This window comes from Cryptomeria japonica, chromosome 9 (genome assembly GCF_030272615.1).
Source record: "Cryptomeria japonica chromosome 9, Sugi_1.0, whole genome shotgun sequence".
Taxonomy (NCBI): Eukaryota; Viridiplantae; Streptophyta; class Pinopsida; order Cupressales; family Cupressaceae; genus Cryptomeria; species Cryptomeria japonica.
The window spans coordinates 386,635,173-386,649,323 of NC_081413.1; the positions used below are offsets into that span (position 1 = coordinate 386,635,173).

At 35.1% G+C, this 14,151-nt stretch overlaps 1 protein-coding gene across 2 annotated transcripts in view; it reads left to right on the plus strand.

The window, feature by feature from the left end:
* LOC131072764 (uncharacterized) overlaps positions 1–14,151 on the plus strand; it is a 178,043-nt gene that overhangs the window by 138,122 nt on the left and 25,770 nt on the right. For both annotated transcript variants that reach the window (XM_058009026.1, XM_058009033.2), the window contains exon 6: positions 6,771–6,842. In XM_058009026.1, coding sequence (XP_057865009.1) covers positions 6,771–6,842 — 72 coding nt within the window. The remainder of the gene's footprint in view (positions 1–6,770; positions 6,843–14,151) is intronic.

Sequence of the window (14,151 nt, forward strand, 5' to 3'; positions counted from 1 at the left end):
TACCAAGAATGGAGCTCAATCTACTGTCAGTCAGCCAGATTATGCATCATTCTCCACAATTGGTTGTCACCTTTGGTTTGCATAAGTGCAACATTGTTGACAGGGAGACCCACACTACAGTTGCTATTGGCGTTGAGGATCATGGTCTTTATAGACTTGTTGATTCTGGTGATTCTCAAGAGCATGCCTTGGCAGCCAAGAGTACTTCCACCAGTGATATGGGCACCTGAATATTCGCTATCTCTCTCAATTGGTTGAGAATTTTGTACACCTAGGGGATGTGCAAAATTGTGGTTTCAGCCACAGTGTGTGAGTATGATACTCTCCCAATTTAGGGAAGGCTCCCCCTATCTACAAACTAAACTAATCTAATATGGGTGGAACAACAATCTTTCCTCTTCTTTTAAGAAAAACTATACTCTTTTCTCTTCACAAAAAAGTAATAGCGATTGGAAATAAATAACAACAAATACATAAATGAGACTTTTTAGTAGAATTTTTGAAACATAAAGAGAAGCAAAGTTTCCATGAAAGCACAAAGACCTCCGTCACTTCCCTGGGACAGGAAAACAAAAAGAAAGCTCAAAGTCTTCAACTATCTATTCTCCTATCAACCTTTTTAGATGATTTTCTGGTAACCAAGCACAGTATGTAGCAGCTCAAAGTCTAACTACATGATGCGCCTCTTATGCACAAACATAGGAAATAAAAGCAGCACAAAGTCTGCAAGTTACCCCCTTTGCTTGAGCTTTCTACACTAGCTTAAAACATGATAAATAGCTCAAAGTCTGCAAAACAAAGTCTGAAAACCAAACCTATATCTCCAAATGCAATTAGCAGCTCAAAGTCTTAGAGTGCACATACAAATTGGTAGAATTTTGCTGCATTGCCAAAAGATTCCAATTACAATAGATCCCCTCAAGTATTTATAGGAGAGGGGCCTTGAGAAAAAGGTGGGAGGATCCTAACTAACTTGAGAAATTCTCTCAACCACCATGACTTATTCCATCTACTAACTAAGACTTATTCAAAATTACAATTCCTATTCTAAATTGACTTGTAATCGGCTTACCTGTAATTACAAAAGTGCAAGTGGTAAACTTGCAATTACAAATTTTTTTATTTTTTTTACAAGTAAACTTGTCAAAACAAAATTACAAATACACAATTGAAACTATTCTACGTGTCCGAAGACACAACTCTAACTACATCATCCTCTGTTTTGAAAATCTTCATGTTGCTTCAGGATGCTAGAACTTGAAGTATTGGGGATTGGTGAAGACATCTTGAATCGGAACGGGAAAGTTCATCCTTAATGATCTTTGTGTCTTTTGCCAACGAACTTCAATCTTATCTTCTTGCTTGGGGTAGCATTGGCTTTTTCAGGAGGGAAGTTCTTTGCAAGGCTGAAGTAAGAAGCCTATCTTTGTCTTTAAAGCATTCATATCATTTATCCATCTCCTTGTGTGGCTCTGTCATGTTTTCTTTCTTTGTATCATCCTCCAATCTTGGAATCTTCTTGCAAAATAAGGCCCATGCCTTAATTTATTGATTTGGTAGGTCATGTGTGCAAATAAGACTGACAAGGGAAGGGATAAATTGATGCAAAAATGGGCTCACAAGTGAATTTCGGGTTCTGGAAATTGCATTACATGTGTGGAAAAACAAGAGCATTAACTTGCAATTGTGGAGAACAAACATGCAACTTCATATGTGTAATGGGAAAACACAAGTTTGCTCTTGTAATTGGACCTTTAAGACTCATTTTCAAGTGTTTTTTAGTGCATTTTGGACCAATTTCGGGTTCTGGAAGGTTGACTGCAAGTGAAGACACACTGCAATTGGGTTTTAAAATTCCGACTTCAAGTAGACTTTTAATGGGAAAATGAATGAAGGAATGAAATGAATGGATAAAATGGGGTTTTGACATGAGGGGAAAATGGAAAGAAAGATACCGACCGGTAATGGCAAACTTGGAAAGTGGGAAAAACTCTTGTTTGCAATCAGACTTAAAAAATCCGAAATCAAATTAATGAGTTGAACACTCAACATTTATTACTTTGTAAAAAGAATGATTTACTCCTACCAAAGGGGACGAACAATGATACCACCGTGTTGCATTTCTTGTTGCAGCTAAAAACGGATTTCCATTCATCCCACTCCACAAAAAACGGCTTGGAAGGAGAGATACATTTGATGTCAAACACTCTTCAATGAATGAAGGATGCAAAACATGTTGCAAATGTGGCAACAATGGCGGAATATGAGCAACAAATACGTGGAGCTTACACAACAAAAAACGAAGCTGAAAACTTCACATTAATGTGCAAAACTTGTTTGCCAAAACCATTGAATCACAAAAACATGGCACCAACCATCGATCTCCAGCAGCATGGCAAGAATGTGGGATGTATTCAAGGGAATAATGCCACAAAAATCAGATTTGTGAGAGAAAGAATGCAGATCGGGTTTTTCCTTTCCAACTACAAACAAATGTGCCCTCCAAAGATGCAATCGGGTTTTTAAAACCCCTTTACAAGTTTTAAATTGCATTACTTTTTCTTCACTTGAACAATTTCGGATTTTAAAGGAAAAAGAGAAAAAAGAAATAACAAAACAACTTGTAATAGGTAAATAAAATCCCCATTACAAGTTTTAAAAACACAACATAAATAAAAAAGACTTGTAATAGGGAAACACAATCCCTATTACAACTTAAAAGCACAAAGTAGGAACTTTTATGAGAAGTTACAAGTTCTCATTAAACTTGTAATTTTAAATTCACTTGCAATTTGTCCAAAACGTTCCTACAACAACTTAAAAGACATAAAAAGCAAGGGGGAAATAAAAAGGAAGTTGATGGAACCCTTGATAAGTATAAGGCTCATTTAGTAGCAAAAGGGTCTTCAGAGAAGGAGGGTATCGACGATGAGGAGATCTTTGCTCCCATAGCCAAGATGAGTACCATTCGGCTTGTCCTTTCTCTTTCAGCTTAGTTTGGATGGAAAGTCCATCAAATGGATGTCAAGAGTGCTTTCTTTTATGGCCATTTGTAGGAAGAAGTCTACATGACGCAGCCTCCAGGTTTCAAGGTTGCTGGTAAAGAACACCATGTATGCAAACTAGTCAAAGCACTCTATGGCCTCAAACAGGCTCCTCGTGCATGGTACATAAAAATTGATAAGTACTTGATTGATCAAGGCTTTCAGAGGAGTCCTTCCAATCCCAATTTGTATGTCAAGCATACTAGTGGTGATATTCCATTTCTAGTCATCTATGTTGATGATCTGATCATTACTAGTAGTGCAACACATTTGATCGAGCAAGTCAAACAGAATTTGTGTCAAACTTTTGATATGACAGATTTGGTTCTTCTCCATTATTGTCTCAGTGTAGAGGTTTGGCAGACTATAGCCACATATTTATTTCTCTGTCAAAGTATGCCAAGAGCCTGCTGGATAAATTATGGATGCAAGATTGCAAATCTGCATCTACACCTATGGAGATAGGGCTGAAATTGTCAACCAAATTAGATTCACATGTAGTAGATGAATCTTCATTCCGGCAACTAGTGGGCAGCCTCATCTATCTCACTGCTACTAGACCTAACATCAGCTATGATGTGAGTTATATTTCTCGCTTCATGTCAGCCCTAAACGCTGAACATTGGGTTGCAGCGAAGTGTGTGCTAAGGTATGTGAAGGGCACTCCTAAATTTGGCATTTTCTACAATAGAAGCAAAGATCCTAGTTTGGTTGGTTTTATAGACTCAGATTGGGCAAGTTGTGTTGATGACAAAAAGTCAACTTCTGGATATGTTTTCAGCTTGGGCACAAGTGCAGTCACATGGACCAGCAAGAAGCAATAGGCAATAGTTCTTTCCTCGACTAAAGCAGAATATCGGGGAACTATTAAGGCAACTTGTGAGGCAATTTGGCTACGTAGGATGCTTGTAGACATGCAAATGTCTCAACTAGGACCTACTCCCTTGTTTTGTGATAATCAAGGGGTTCTTAAATTAGCCAAAAATCCAGTCTTCCATGAGCGGACCAAGCATGTGGAGTTTCATTGTCATTTCATTCACAAGCATGTTGAAGATGGATCGGTGATATTGCAGTACATTCCAACAGAAGATCAGATTGCAGATATCCTCACCAAGTCTTTGAGCTCGGCAAAGTTTGTCAAATTTAGGGGGCAACTTGGTGTAGTAGATAGAATGACCATTAAGGGAGGGTATTAGAATATTTAATTATATTTGAGTCAGTTATCCTTAGGTCTTTATTAATGGTCATTTAGTTTTAAGTTTAACTATTGCCTCTTTTATTAGAAGGCATAGTTAGCTTTTTATCTTTTTTAAGCATTTTTAGCTTTTTAGCTTTATATTGAAGCTTTAGTTGAAAGGTTTATTCTTTTTAGAACACCATCTTGTAATTCCCTTTATATACGTTGTATATTCGTGATTAAAACATTCAATTATTTTTCAACAATGTCACAAGTACATTCATTCCTTTTATTTAAAAAGTGCTTTATTTATGATTAGGCACCTATACAAGTCAAGGGAATACATAATCTCAGAGTTATCCTCTATTTCTATCCCCCCATCTAAATTGGTTGATGTCCATGTTGATGCTTGTTATAGTAGTATAATATCTCGATGAGGGAGTGGCATAGATAATAGGCACAAATTATCTTTTGCCAACTTGAGCTGCATCATAGAATGTGAAACTGACAGTACTTATGAAGCAACCTCCTGTATAGTTCCATGCAGTTGTCTATACTCGCACTCAAACTTCTTATACATCCTACTTGACTTCTTCGCAGCCTAGATTGCCATCTTCCTTTTAGTGCTGACATTGGCCTCCAAATCAACCAATACATGAGCAACTGGTTCCCAGTTTGATATTTACTTCTGCAAGCTCTCTCATGTGCATCTAGTTTTTGTTGCCATTCTTTCAACTTTTCTTTTGGCTAGTCAAGTTTTAGTTTTGAAGCTGTTTCTTTTGGTTTCGGTTGATTTAGTCTTGCTTCTATTGGAAAGTCTTGTTTATTTTCCATGTTTAATAGTCAGGATGGGTTTAGCTGGCAATGACTAGAAAATGGCTTTGCAATTGAATAGTACATTCTTTTCTATTTTATTTAGCAAATGATTGAGTTTTATGCATTTTCCTAGGTGAAAATACTGTATATTGTAATCGTCTTTCTGTATTATTCTGTTTTTATTTTAGCTTGTATTTGCATTGCTTCTATTGTATGGGTTTATTGGTCTTCTTTTTCTCTACACTTCCATTCTCCTTTTGTTGTTTTACCTTTTTCTCCAATTATTTAACTCTTTTCTTTAATTCTATCTGACAAGTCTTTATCATTTGCTTCAACTGTTTCAAAAACCAAATTTATGCAATATCAACTGCAACCTGTCATACTTCATCCACTGACTGAGTTCATTTTATGCTTGAAATCTCCAGTATATACCAGCAAGATCTTTATTGAATTTATTCTTGTCATCTTTATGCAATCTGGTAATTTCACAGGAATGCATGTTTATGACTACAATTTATGAATAAACATATCCCATGGTTTAAATTGCTACTTCGAATTCAGGTATTATGTATCCAATAATAACTGACAGGAACCTGCTTGTATATTTGCTACAGCAATATCTGAGGAATTAAAAATAGACACAAGTTTACACATGAATGCACAACTAACGAATGACTATGTGTAAATGAGCATCATGGACCTTAAAAGGTACTTGACTTTTTTTAAGTGCGTGCCAAATTTGAATTTCTCACCATGGTAAAAACACCACATGGTTGCTTTTCCTAATTTTTCCGTCAGCATGGAAACAAGTTCATCAAAAAACATATATAGCGACACAATTGTATTTTTGAATCCTCGAGTATACTTTTTGTAGATGGTGTTTCAAGAAAAGATATGTTAGTATTGACATACTACATTGATGTTTATGATTCCTTGGAGGTCTTGCAATTTCATACTAGAGTGTGTGGTATATAAATTCATGAATGCATGGATTATCATGTGATGGAAAGAGATTTATGATTATGGTTGTCTGAAGTGGTAGCTACTTCGAGGTATCAGCCAGAGAGTAGCTGATCAGCTTCTGATTTGATCAATCAATGGACCAAAGCACAAGGAAGACTACCATGTTGTTGATCTTGTGTGTGCCTCACTGAGAAGTAAGAAACTTTGGATTCTGTACAAGAACTTTGTACTTTTTCTTCATATCTATACTTCATATATTTGGTTATTGGAACTCTCCCTCTAGATAAAGTAGAGCCAATGAAGACTGCTAAATAGTGAAATTTTCTTTGTAAGTTATTGAGACTTGGAAGGTTGTTGTGAGTCGTTTTAAATTTTGATATTAGTGAAGCAGCTTAAACTGCCTAATATTTCTTGGACCATTTTTTCATTAAAGGTTATGCAAGATATTCTTTGCATTATAAATTAGTATTTAAATGGAAAACATTATTGATCAAACAATCATTCATATTTGGGGGAGTACTCAAATTCAGCACGTTTATGAATATGTTTCCACATTTAGTATTAGAAGTACTGGATAATTTTGTCTCTTATTTGAACATACTTTTGTTGCCAAAGAAATCCTCGTCAATACATTAGCAAGGAATAGAACTATCTTGGAAATTTTCATTGCTGCCATCTGCTATATTTGTCTTGGGAATTCATTTCAACATTAACTATCATCTGTTATTTGGGTTTAAAATTGATTATTGATTGCATTGCTGTTTATGCAGTGTGAACTACTATCAAGAGGGGGAGCCCTAAAGGATAAGCATATTTCGCTCCTCATCAACACAGGGATTTTGGTAAGAGTATATGTGTTGAGTTGATAAATATCATCAAGCTATTATTTCGTGACTAGTACATCTGATTGGAATGGTATGTTACATATTATTTGGCATAAAATATTTGGGCAGGGCATCAATTGTATTATAAAAAATCAAAGTAAAATATCAAAATCATATATCATGTTGGACTCAGTTTGATAGTGCCAAAATTTGCTTGAGTCCCAGCTCCTTTGTGCATTTAGGCCACATTTTTCTCATCATTGATAACCAATTTGAGAGACCTTCAAATGGGTTACCTTTTGTCAGATTTTCCTGTGTGTTGTTCTCCTACATCTTCTATGCGCCTTTCATTTTTATTTTTGGGATTTGAATATTTGTCCATCCTCCTGATCTTTTGTTCACTTTCATAGCATTTCCTTGCATTCTCTTCTGCTCCCCTTTTCATGGATTTTCTTTCCTTCCACTGACTTTTCTCTTGCTTACAGACATTTGACTTCATCCACTTTTGTATCAAATCCTACAAAGTTTTCTAAAGCCTTTTTTTGCTTATTTCTTCTTATACAGACATCAACTTGACTTTAAGATATCATTCTTTCCATTTGGACATTCCATCCTAATGTCTAGTTCCACACCTTTTTCCCACATCTTCTCTCGTGCACTTCATCCACTTCTTTCACCAATTTTGTGCAGTTTCAAATTGTATTAGGATCTCAATTACAATGTCTAGTTTCAATATCATGTTCTGCATGGAAATCCTGCATCTCCCTTTCTTGCCTCCAATTCTTTGACAGACTTTTGAACTTCTTCTAGATGGTTCTCTGTTTACACCAGATCTTCCTAGAAGTGCCATCAATTCTTGATTTGACTTTTGCAACTACCAAATTGGTTTTTCCTTTCCAAAAGGCATTGTTCATCCCAAGGACATGAATCCAAATTTAAAATCAATAGTGGATGATGAACGCCATGCCGCCATAAAAGTGGCACTTGAATTTTCAAGTTTAGGTAATTTTATGCCATCTCTAGGCCACCATTTCAGTAGATTTCAGAAGATTTCAACTTATTCCATACACAACATTAATGATATCTGGTTCTCATTTGAATTCTCGGAAGGATTCAACAACAAAACTAAACGCTATAAATATTAGCTCATTTGATAGAACAGTTAGTCATTTCTCCATTTCTATGTGTTTGCAATGTTGAGAATCTAGAGGGTCCCAAATCCTGCAAGTCCATTCATTTGTTGAGTAGCTCATTTTGTAAATCATGAAGAGGTTCCTAATATGTAGTAGATAAATGTAATTGAATGTCTTTTTGGCCATTTGTAAATCTTCAGGGATGCTTCCATGCAATGAAGTGTGATAGGATCTTCTTAGCTTACGGTTTCTCTTACCACATTTTCTAGTATAATTGCAATAGATATTAGATGAATGTCGCAACATTCTAAATCATTCTTTGTAATGGTGTAATGTCCCCAAATTATATATACCCAATTTCCACCCTAATTGAGGTGGGGTAGGGGTTAGAGATACCTGTTACTTTTGACTGAAACTCTGCAAGTTAGTTAGAAAATATACAATAATCATGTTTCATTTAAATAGATATATTAATTAGGAAACACCAATCATACATATGTAAGACATAGTCATAATTACAAGATTAAATTATTCTTGAGAGTTCAACCATAGAGGGCATAGAAGAGGGTGAATAGATAGGGTGTCCTAGAGACCCTCTACCCTAGGCCCAAAGGTGGATCACATTCTCCCTTGGCTTCATGTGGCCCATACCATATGAGATGGAATACCTAGTGAGGTATCCTATCACCATTTTCCTTAATCTTGTCACACCTATCCTATGTCTCATGCTTAACACACTCATTCAGCATGATAGAGAGCATGAGGGCCATCACAACAGGGTGCCCAGGAAGTCTATCCTTCATAGGCCTAAAGGCAGCATCCTCTGTACCCCTTTGGCCTCATGGGACTCCCCGGTCTTATACCATGAGGTGGCATGCCTAGAAGGTAACCCCAACACTGTTCCCCTACTTGTAATCCTCTCTCTCTCTCTCTCTCTCTCTCTCTCTCTCTCTCTCTCTCTCTCTCTCAGCTTGATATATTTAGAATGTATGCAGAAATATTGTTGGACATTGAGAACGTATGCAGAAATATTGTTAGACATTGAGAACGTATGCAGAAATATATTTGATTTACAATAGTCAACTACAGTATAATTCACCAGATTTCTATTTACTGATTTATATATAATTCGTAACGAATTGCATCACAAATTATAAGTATACAGTAATAACATATGTTATACCATGTACAGAAATTCATATCAACTCGAGTATTAAGTCGAACTGTTGAGAGAAATGTCTGATATCTATATAAATTCAAAAACCTTCAATGCCCTTCTTTGGATGCCGGGAGGGTTATTTATATATCTTTCTTGGTGAAGAGAGATCGTGCCTCTTCCTTGGGTTCCAATTTTTTTGTAGGAGACATGACCCTTCCTTGATTAACTGCTGCCTTTCATAACTAATTGTTCATCTTGATGTCCCACCGTTTTGACTTATGCCAACCAATCGATTCTTATTAATATTAATTTGGTATTAACAAATCGTGATTAAGTATGTGACCACTGTCTACAAAGGTAGAGGAATGATCCGTATGGGATTTGTAGTTTGATAAATAGGAACCTTCATTCATATGATCTGTTCACCCATGATATGCTGCTCTGGCATCGGTTCAAGGTTAGGAACAAGAAATTGTGAAGTCTTACTGTGTGTAATGTCCCCTATTAGAACACTACCTATTTCCCAATAGTTACATACATCATTTAACATCATTATGTCTTGAATTAGGTTATTGAGATTACAAGTATATATAATGCAATAAATAACTAATTAAATTTAGGGTTCGCTCTCACTTCTTCCCTAACCATACAGAAGATGGTGGAATTACTGTGCTAGGGCTCTTGGAAACAGTCTATGAGCGGGCTCCCTCAAGGTTTCTTAGGAACATATGTTTATGCCCATCTCAGGACTCTCCCTCAAGGCTTCAGAAATATGTCTGTACCCAGCTAGTGACCGAATTACTCCTCCTTTCCCTAGACAAACCCCCTATCCCTACGTAGGTATTAGCGGACTGGGCTATATATATAATAGTCTTTCATGTACTATGAATGTATATGAAATTAATTATGACTGTCATACATATTGCAGTCTATATTAATATTACTATTAAATTCTGCATAAGAACATTATCAGGCGTCATATATTAAGCATACATATTAAGCACATCCCCATGCATACCACCAAGAACAAGGATGTTACTGTCGGTAACTTAATATCAGTTTTGATCTGATCTGATCAATGGTGATCTCACTAGATGCTTTTGATTGCTTTCCTTTATATCTCTCAATGTGAGAGAGAGGTCACACCTCTTCATCATGTATGCCCTTTGGCAAGAGACACATCCTTTCACCATTAGCACCCTTTGAAAGAATGCAACCCTTCATTATTTCTGCCCTTTGAAAGGTACACAACCTTTCACAATCATATCTACACTTCTGATTCCCAAATTATCCCCCCTTCAAATGAATTCTCTTCTCCCTTTTATACCTCATATTTGGGGGAGTCGCAACTAATCATTTCATTCCTTTTGACCATTCATTAACTTTAATCAAAATTTAATTATATTTAATTTATTTTAATTTAATTTTTATTTTTATTCTTTTGTATTTTATTATTATTTATTATTAAATTATATTTCAAAGCGGGGACATTACACTGTGGTAAGACAATTTCTTCAATTGGAATTGCTGATGTGAGTTGCCAATTTGGGGTGTCAATTTTGGGGCATGACAAATGGTCTTTTTGATATCGCATATTTATTTTGTAGTTTGGAGAAGGATGATTAAGCATGTTTAGTTATTGATATCATCTCTCTTTTATCATTTCTTTGTGTTGTTCTTATTTGATTGCTCCGTAATCCATTGAATAGGAATTGGTTTTTGAAGTGTTTGACTCTCCATAAGCTTAAAAATGGAAAAAATGTTTAACTAGTAGTTTAGGAGTAGGATAGCTGCCTGTGTTCCATGATTTAGTATTATTCCGAGGGAAACATCTCTAGCAAGTCCTTAGATTTTTTATCCTTAGAGAATCATCTTTTGCATATCTTCATTAGCTTAATAGAGGTCATATGTGTGGTAGATTAGTCCTCGATCTAGTGACAAATTCTGGAGTCATTCATACAATGATATTATTGCAAGTTTGTCTATTCATTTATCATCAATTATGACTGAATCTTATTTTGATATTATTGCACCCACACCTTTATTTACTATTTACTTATGGGCAACTTGCAGAGCATATGCACTCTACTAATACTAGCTAAACATATATCAAAATAGGGTTTGTAACTTTGCCTCCCCCTTTTAAAAGGATTTGTTTGCAAAGCTTGAAATTATTTAAGTAATATTGTAATATTTAGCTTATAATGGTCATTTAAGCCGTTTAGTTAGATTTTAGTAAGTTTCTATTTTGTAAGTTAGTTAGTTAGTAGTTACAATCTTTTTATTTTGTTTTTAGTTCTTGATCGTTTCCATTATGGAAGATCTGCTTATATAAGGAGTTTTCCTCTCCTTTGTTAATAGAACAAGAAATTTTGAGGAAATTTTTAGAAGTTTTTTGTTTGATTTTTTTTAAAAACCAAAATCGTGGGTTCTATTTGTAGAATCAAGGTTTTTGATTGATATAAGTTTACGATCGATTTTTTTAAAAGAAAATTGAGGGTTTTTGTTTTTGGTGGCATGTTTACCTAGAAATTTCGTGTAAATTTCTAGAAGTTTTTTGAATTGATTTTTAAAATAAAATCGTGGCATTTATCTTTATAAATTCATAAGGTTTTTTCTTTGCAAATTCATGTGTTTTTCTTCTATCTAAAATGTGAATTTGTTTCATACAAAATCGCGGATTTTTTTTCAAAAAGATCACGGACATTCTTGTCTTTAAAATTTTTTAAAAAATAGGCTTCTCTCTTGGTGTTGCAGGTTTTTGAGATCTTTTTGGATGATTTTTCAATAAAAATTGTGATTTTTTCAGGCATTTTTTCCACACAATGGGACTGTTTTCTATTCCAGGGCCGTGTGAAGGTTTTATTTTTTGTTCCAGTGGTTGAGAACTTGAGACTAGTGTTTTTCCGCGTGAAGGAATTTTTGTAGGCTTTGCAAAGTTTGATTTTCAAACCTTCTTTAGGCTGTGCGAGGGGGTTTCGTGTTCATCTAGGGTGCTCAATTTTTTTCTACACATTTTCTTCACCTAGGGTTTGATGATTTTTTCAAAAAATTGTGGTGCTGTTATGCAACGTTTTGACAATTTTTCAACAAAATCTGGCTTTTCGTCTTCAACAAAAGTTTTTGACGATTTTTTATAAAATAGTGGTTTCTTGCTATTCATTTTTGTTAACCTAGGATTTGTAAGGCAAATTGAGTTTTTGCACAACTTTTTTACAAAATTGTTGATGTTATTTTTCTCCAAAGCAATAGAGGGTTTTTAACTTGGTTTTTGATGATATTTTTGCAAAATCTTGTGCCTAGGGTTTCTAGGGAACATAGGAGTTTTTCCAAGTTTTGTGATTTTTTTATAGGACTTGGGTTTACTTCAAGAAATGTTTTTGCACAATTTTCTAAAACAAATTATGGGTTTCAATTTTTTTTCAATTTTTTATCGACAAAAATCGAAGGTATTTGAGAAGCTGATTTTTTATCTTGTTTTTTGTGTCTTTGGATAGCAAGAGGGATGGCTTTGTTACCCAACATCATGTTGGAAGGCACTCAAAGGTTCAACAAAAAGAATTACAATACCTGAAAAAAAAGAAGCTCACCATTTTTTAGTATCGATGCCTAGATCAAATTGTTTTGGGTAATTTTGCTCATCCCATAGTGGCATCAAAGACCAAAACAAGTTTGATGAGTGTAATCATGAAGCAATATGCTGCTCAAGTTATCAGTTATCAATGAGATGCTTCCAAAAGTGTCGTCTAGCAAAACTGCTACACATATTTGGAGTCTGGACTCACTTGAAGGATCTGCACGAGATGTTAGATAAAGGCAAATCATTCTTCTTTAAAAATATGTTGTTCTCAATTATTATGTGTTGTAGAATTCGTCATTGATGTCAAAGGTTGAGTCCTGAATAGAGAATTGGAATGAAATATTTTTTAAGCTACTGATTATTCATCAGTTTTTTGTTGAGCTGCTTGACGTGCTTGAGCTACTTGAGCTCCTTGTCTTCCTGCTTGAGGTGCTTGGTTGGTTGCTTAAGCTGGTTACTTGTTTGCTTTAGCGATGTCTCTATCAGCTTTAGCTAGTTGTCATCGTGCCAACTGCTACATTAGCTTTCATGCCATGTCATCATTTTGAATATTCAAAGTGGGTTGACTTCTTCTAAAATATTAAATGAATCAGTTATTTCATTCATTGTGCTACCTCATGAATTTGATACTCCACGTTTTGTATTGATAGCTGGGTTAATTCCAAAATTTCATCTAGCATGGCTTAGCTTCCACGTTCTCTCTCAAGGTTGCTATATTTAGAAGAGTGCAGATGGTTGGGCAGCTGATTCATTGTATTACCTTTAGACGGGTGTAACACTTCGTTTTGGCTGTCCAACAAAATTTTATTCGACCGTTTTTTTTAGGATGAGTTGAGGTAGTATTTATTTTTTTATTTCTGGCAAAGTCGTTTTTTTGTATTCTGGAGTAATAAGCAGAGATGTATGAAATATTTTTGTGGGAACAATATGTAAGTGAGATTGGCCATGAAGCATGTATTAAAAAAATTGGATACATGCCTAAGCATGTGGGTGAAACTCGTAACCAGTTGTGGTGATTGATATTGAAATAGCACAATTCTGGAAATCGCATTTTTTTTTGGTGTGTGAATAAAGTCTTTATTTTCTAGGAAGTGAGATTGTTATGGACAGTGGTGCGAGTATTATCATACCTATTGTTGGAAGTCGATTTTTCTTGATGGTGTGTGACTATTGAGTTTTGTGTGGGCTTTAGAAGAACCTTTTGCTATAGTTACAGAAAAATACTCCTTTTGGCCTCAGATGTGCTTCAAGATAGTGGTTCGTAGTTATGGCAAGCTAAGTGGTTTTCTAGAAATTGTGGTATTTATGATATAAGGTCATGGTTTTTTGCTCTTTAATGAATACTATCCAATCTCTGCATTAAATCTCGAGACCATTTTGGATCTTGATATTCAATTCATGATTAGAGTCTTCAAGGATATATCTTTGGGATGGCAGCCTCATTCTATTTTGATC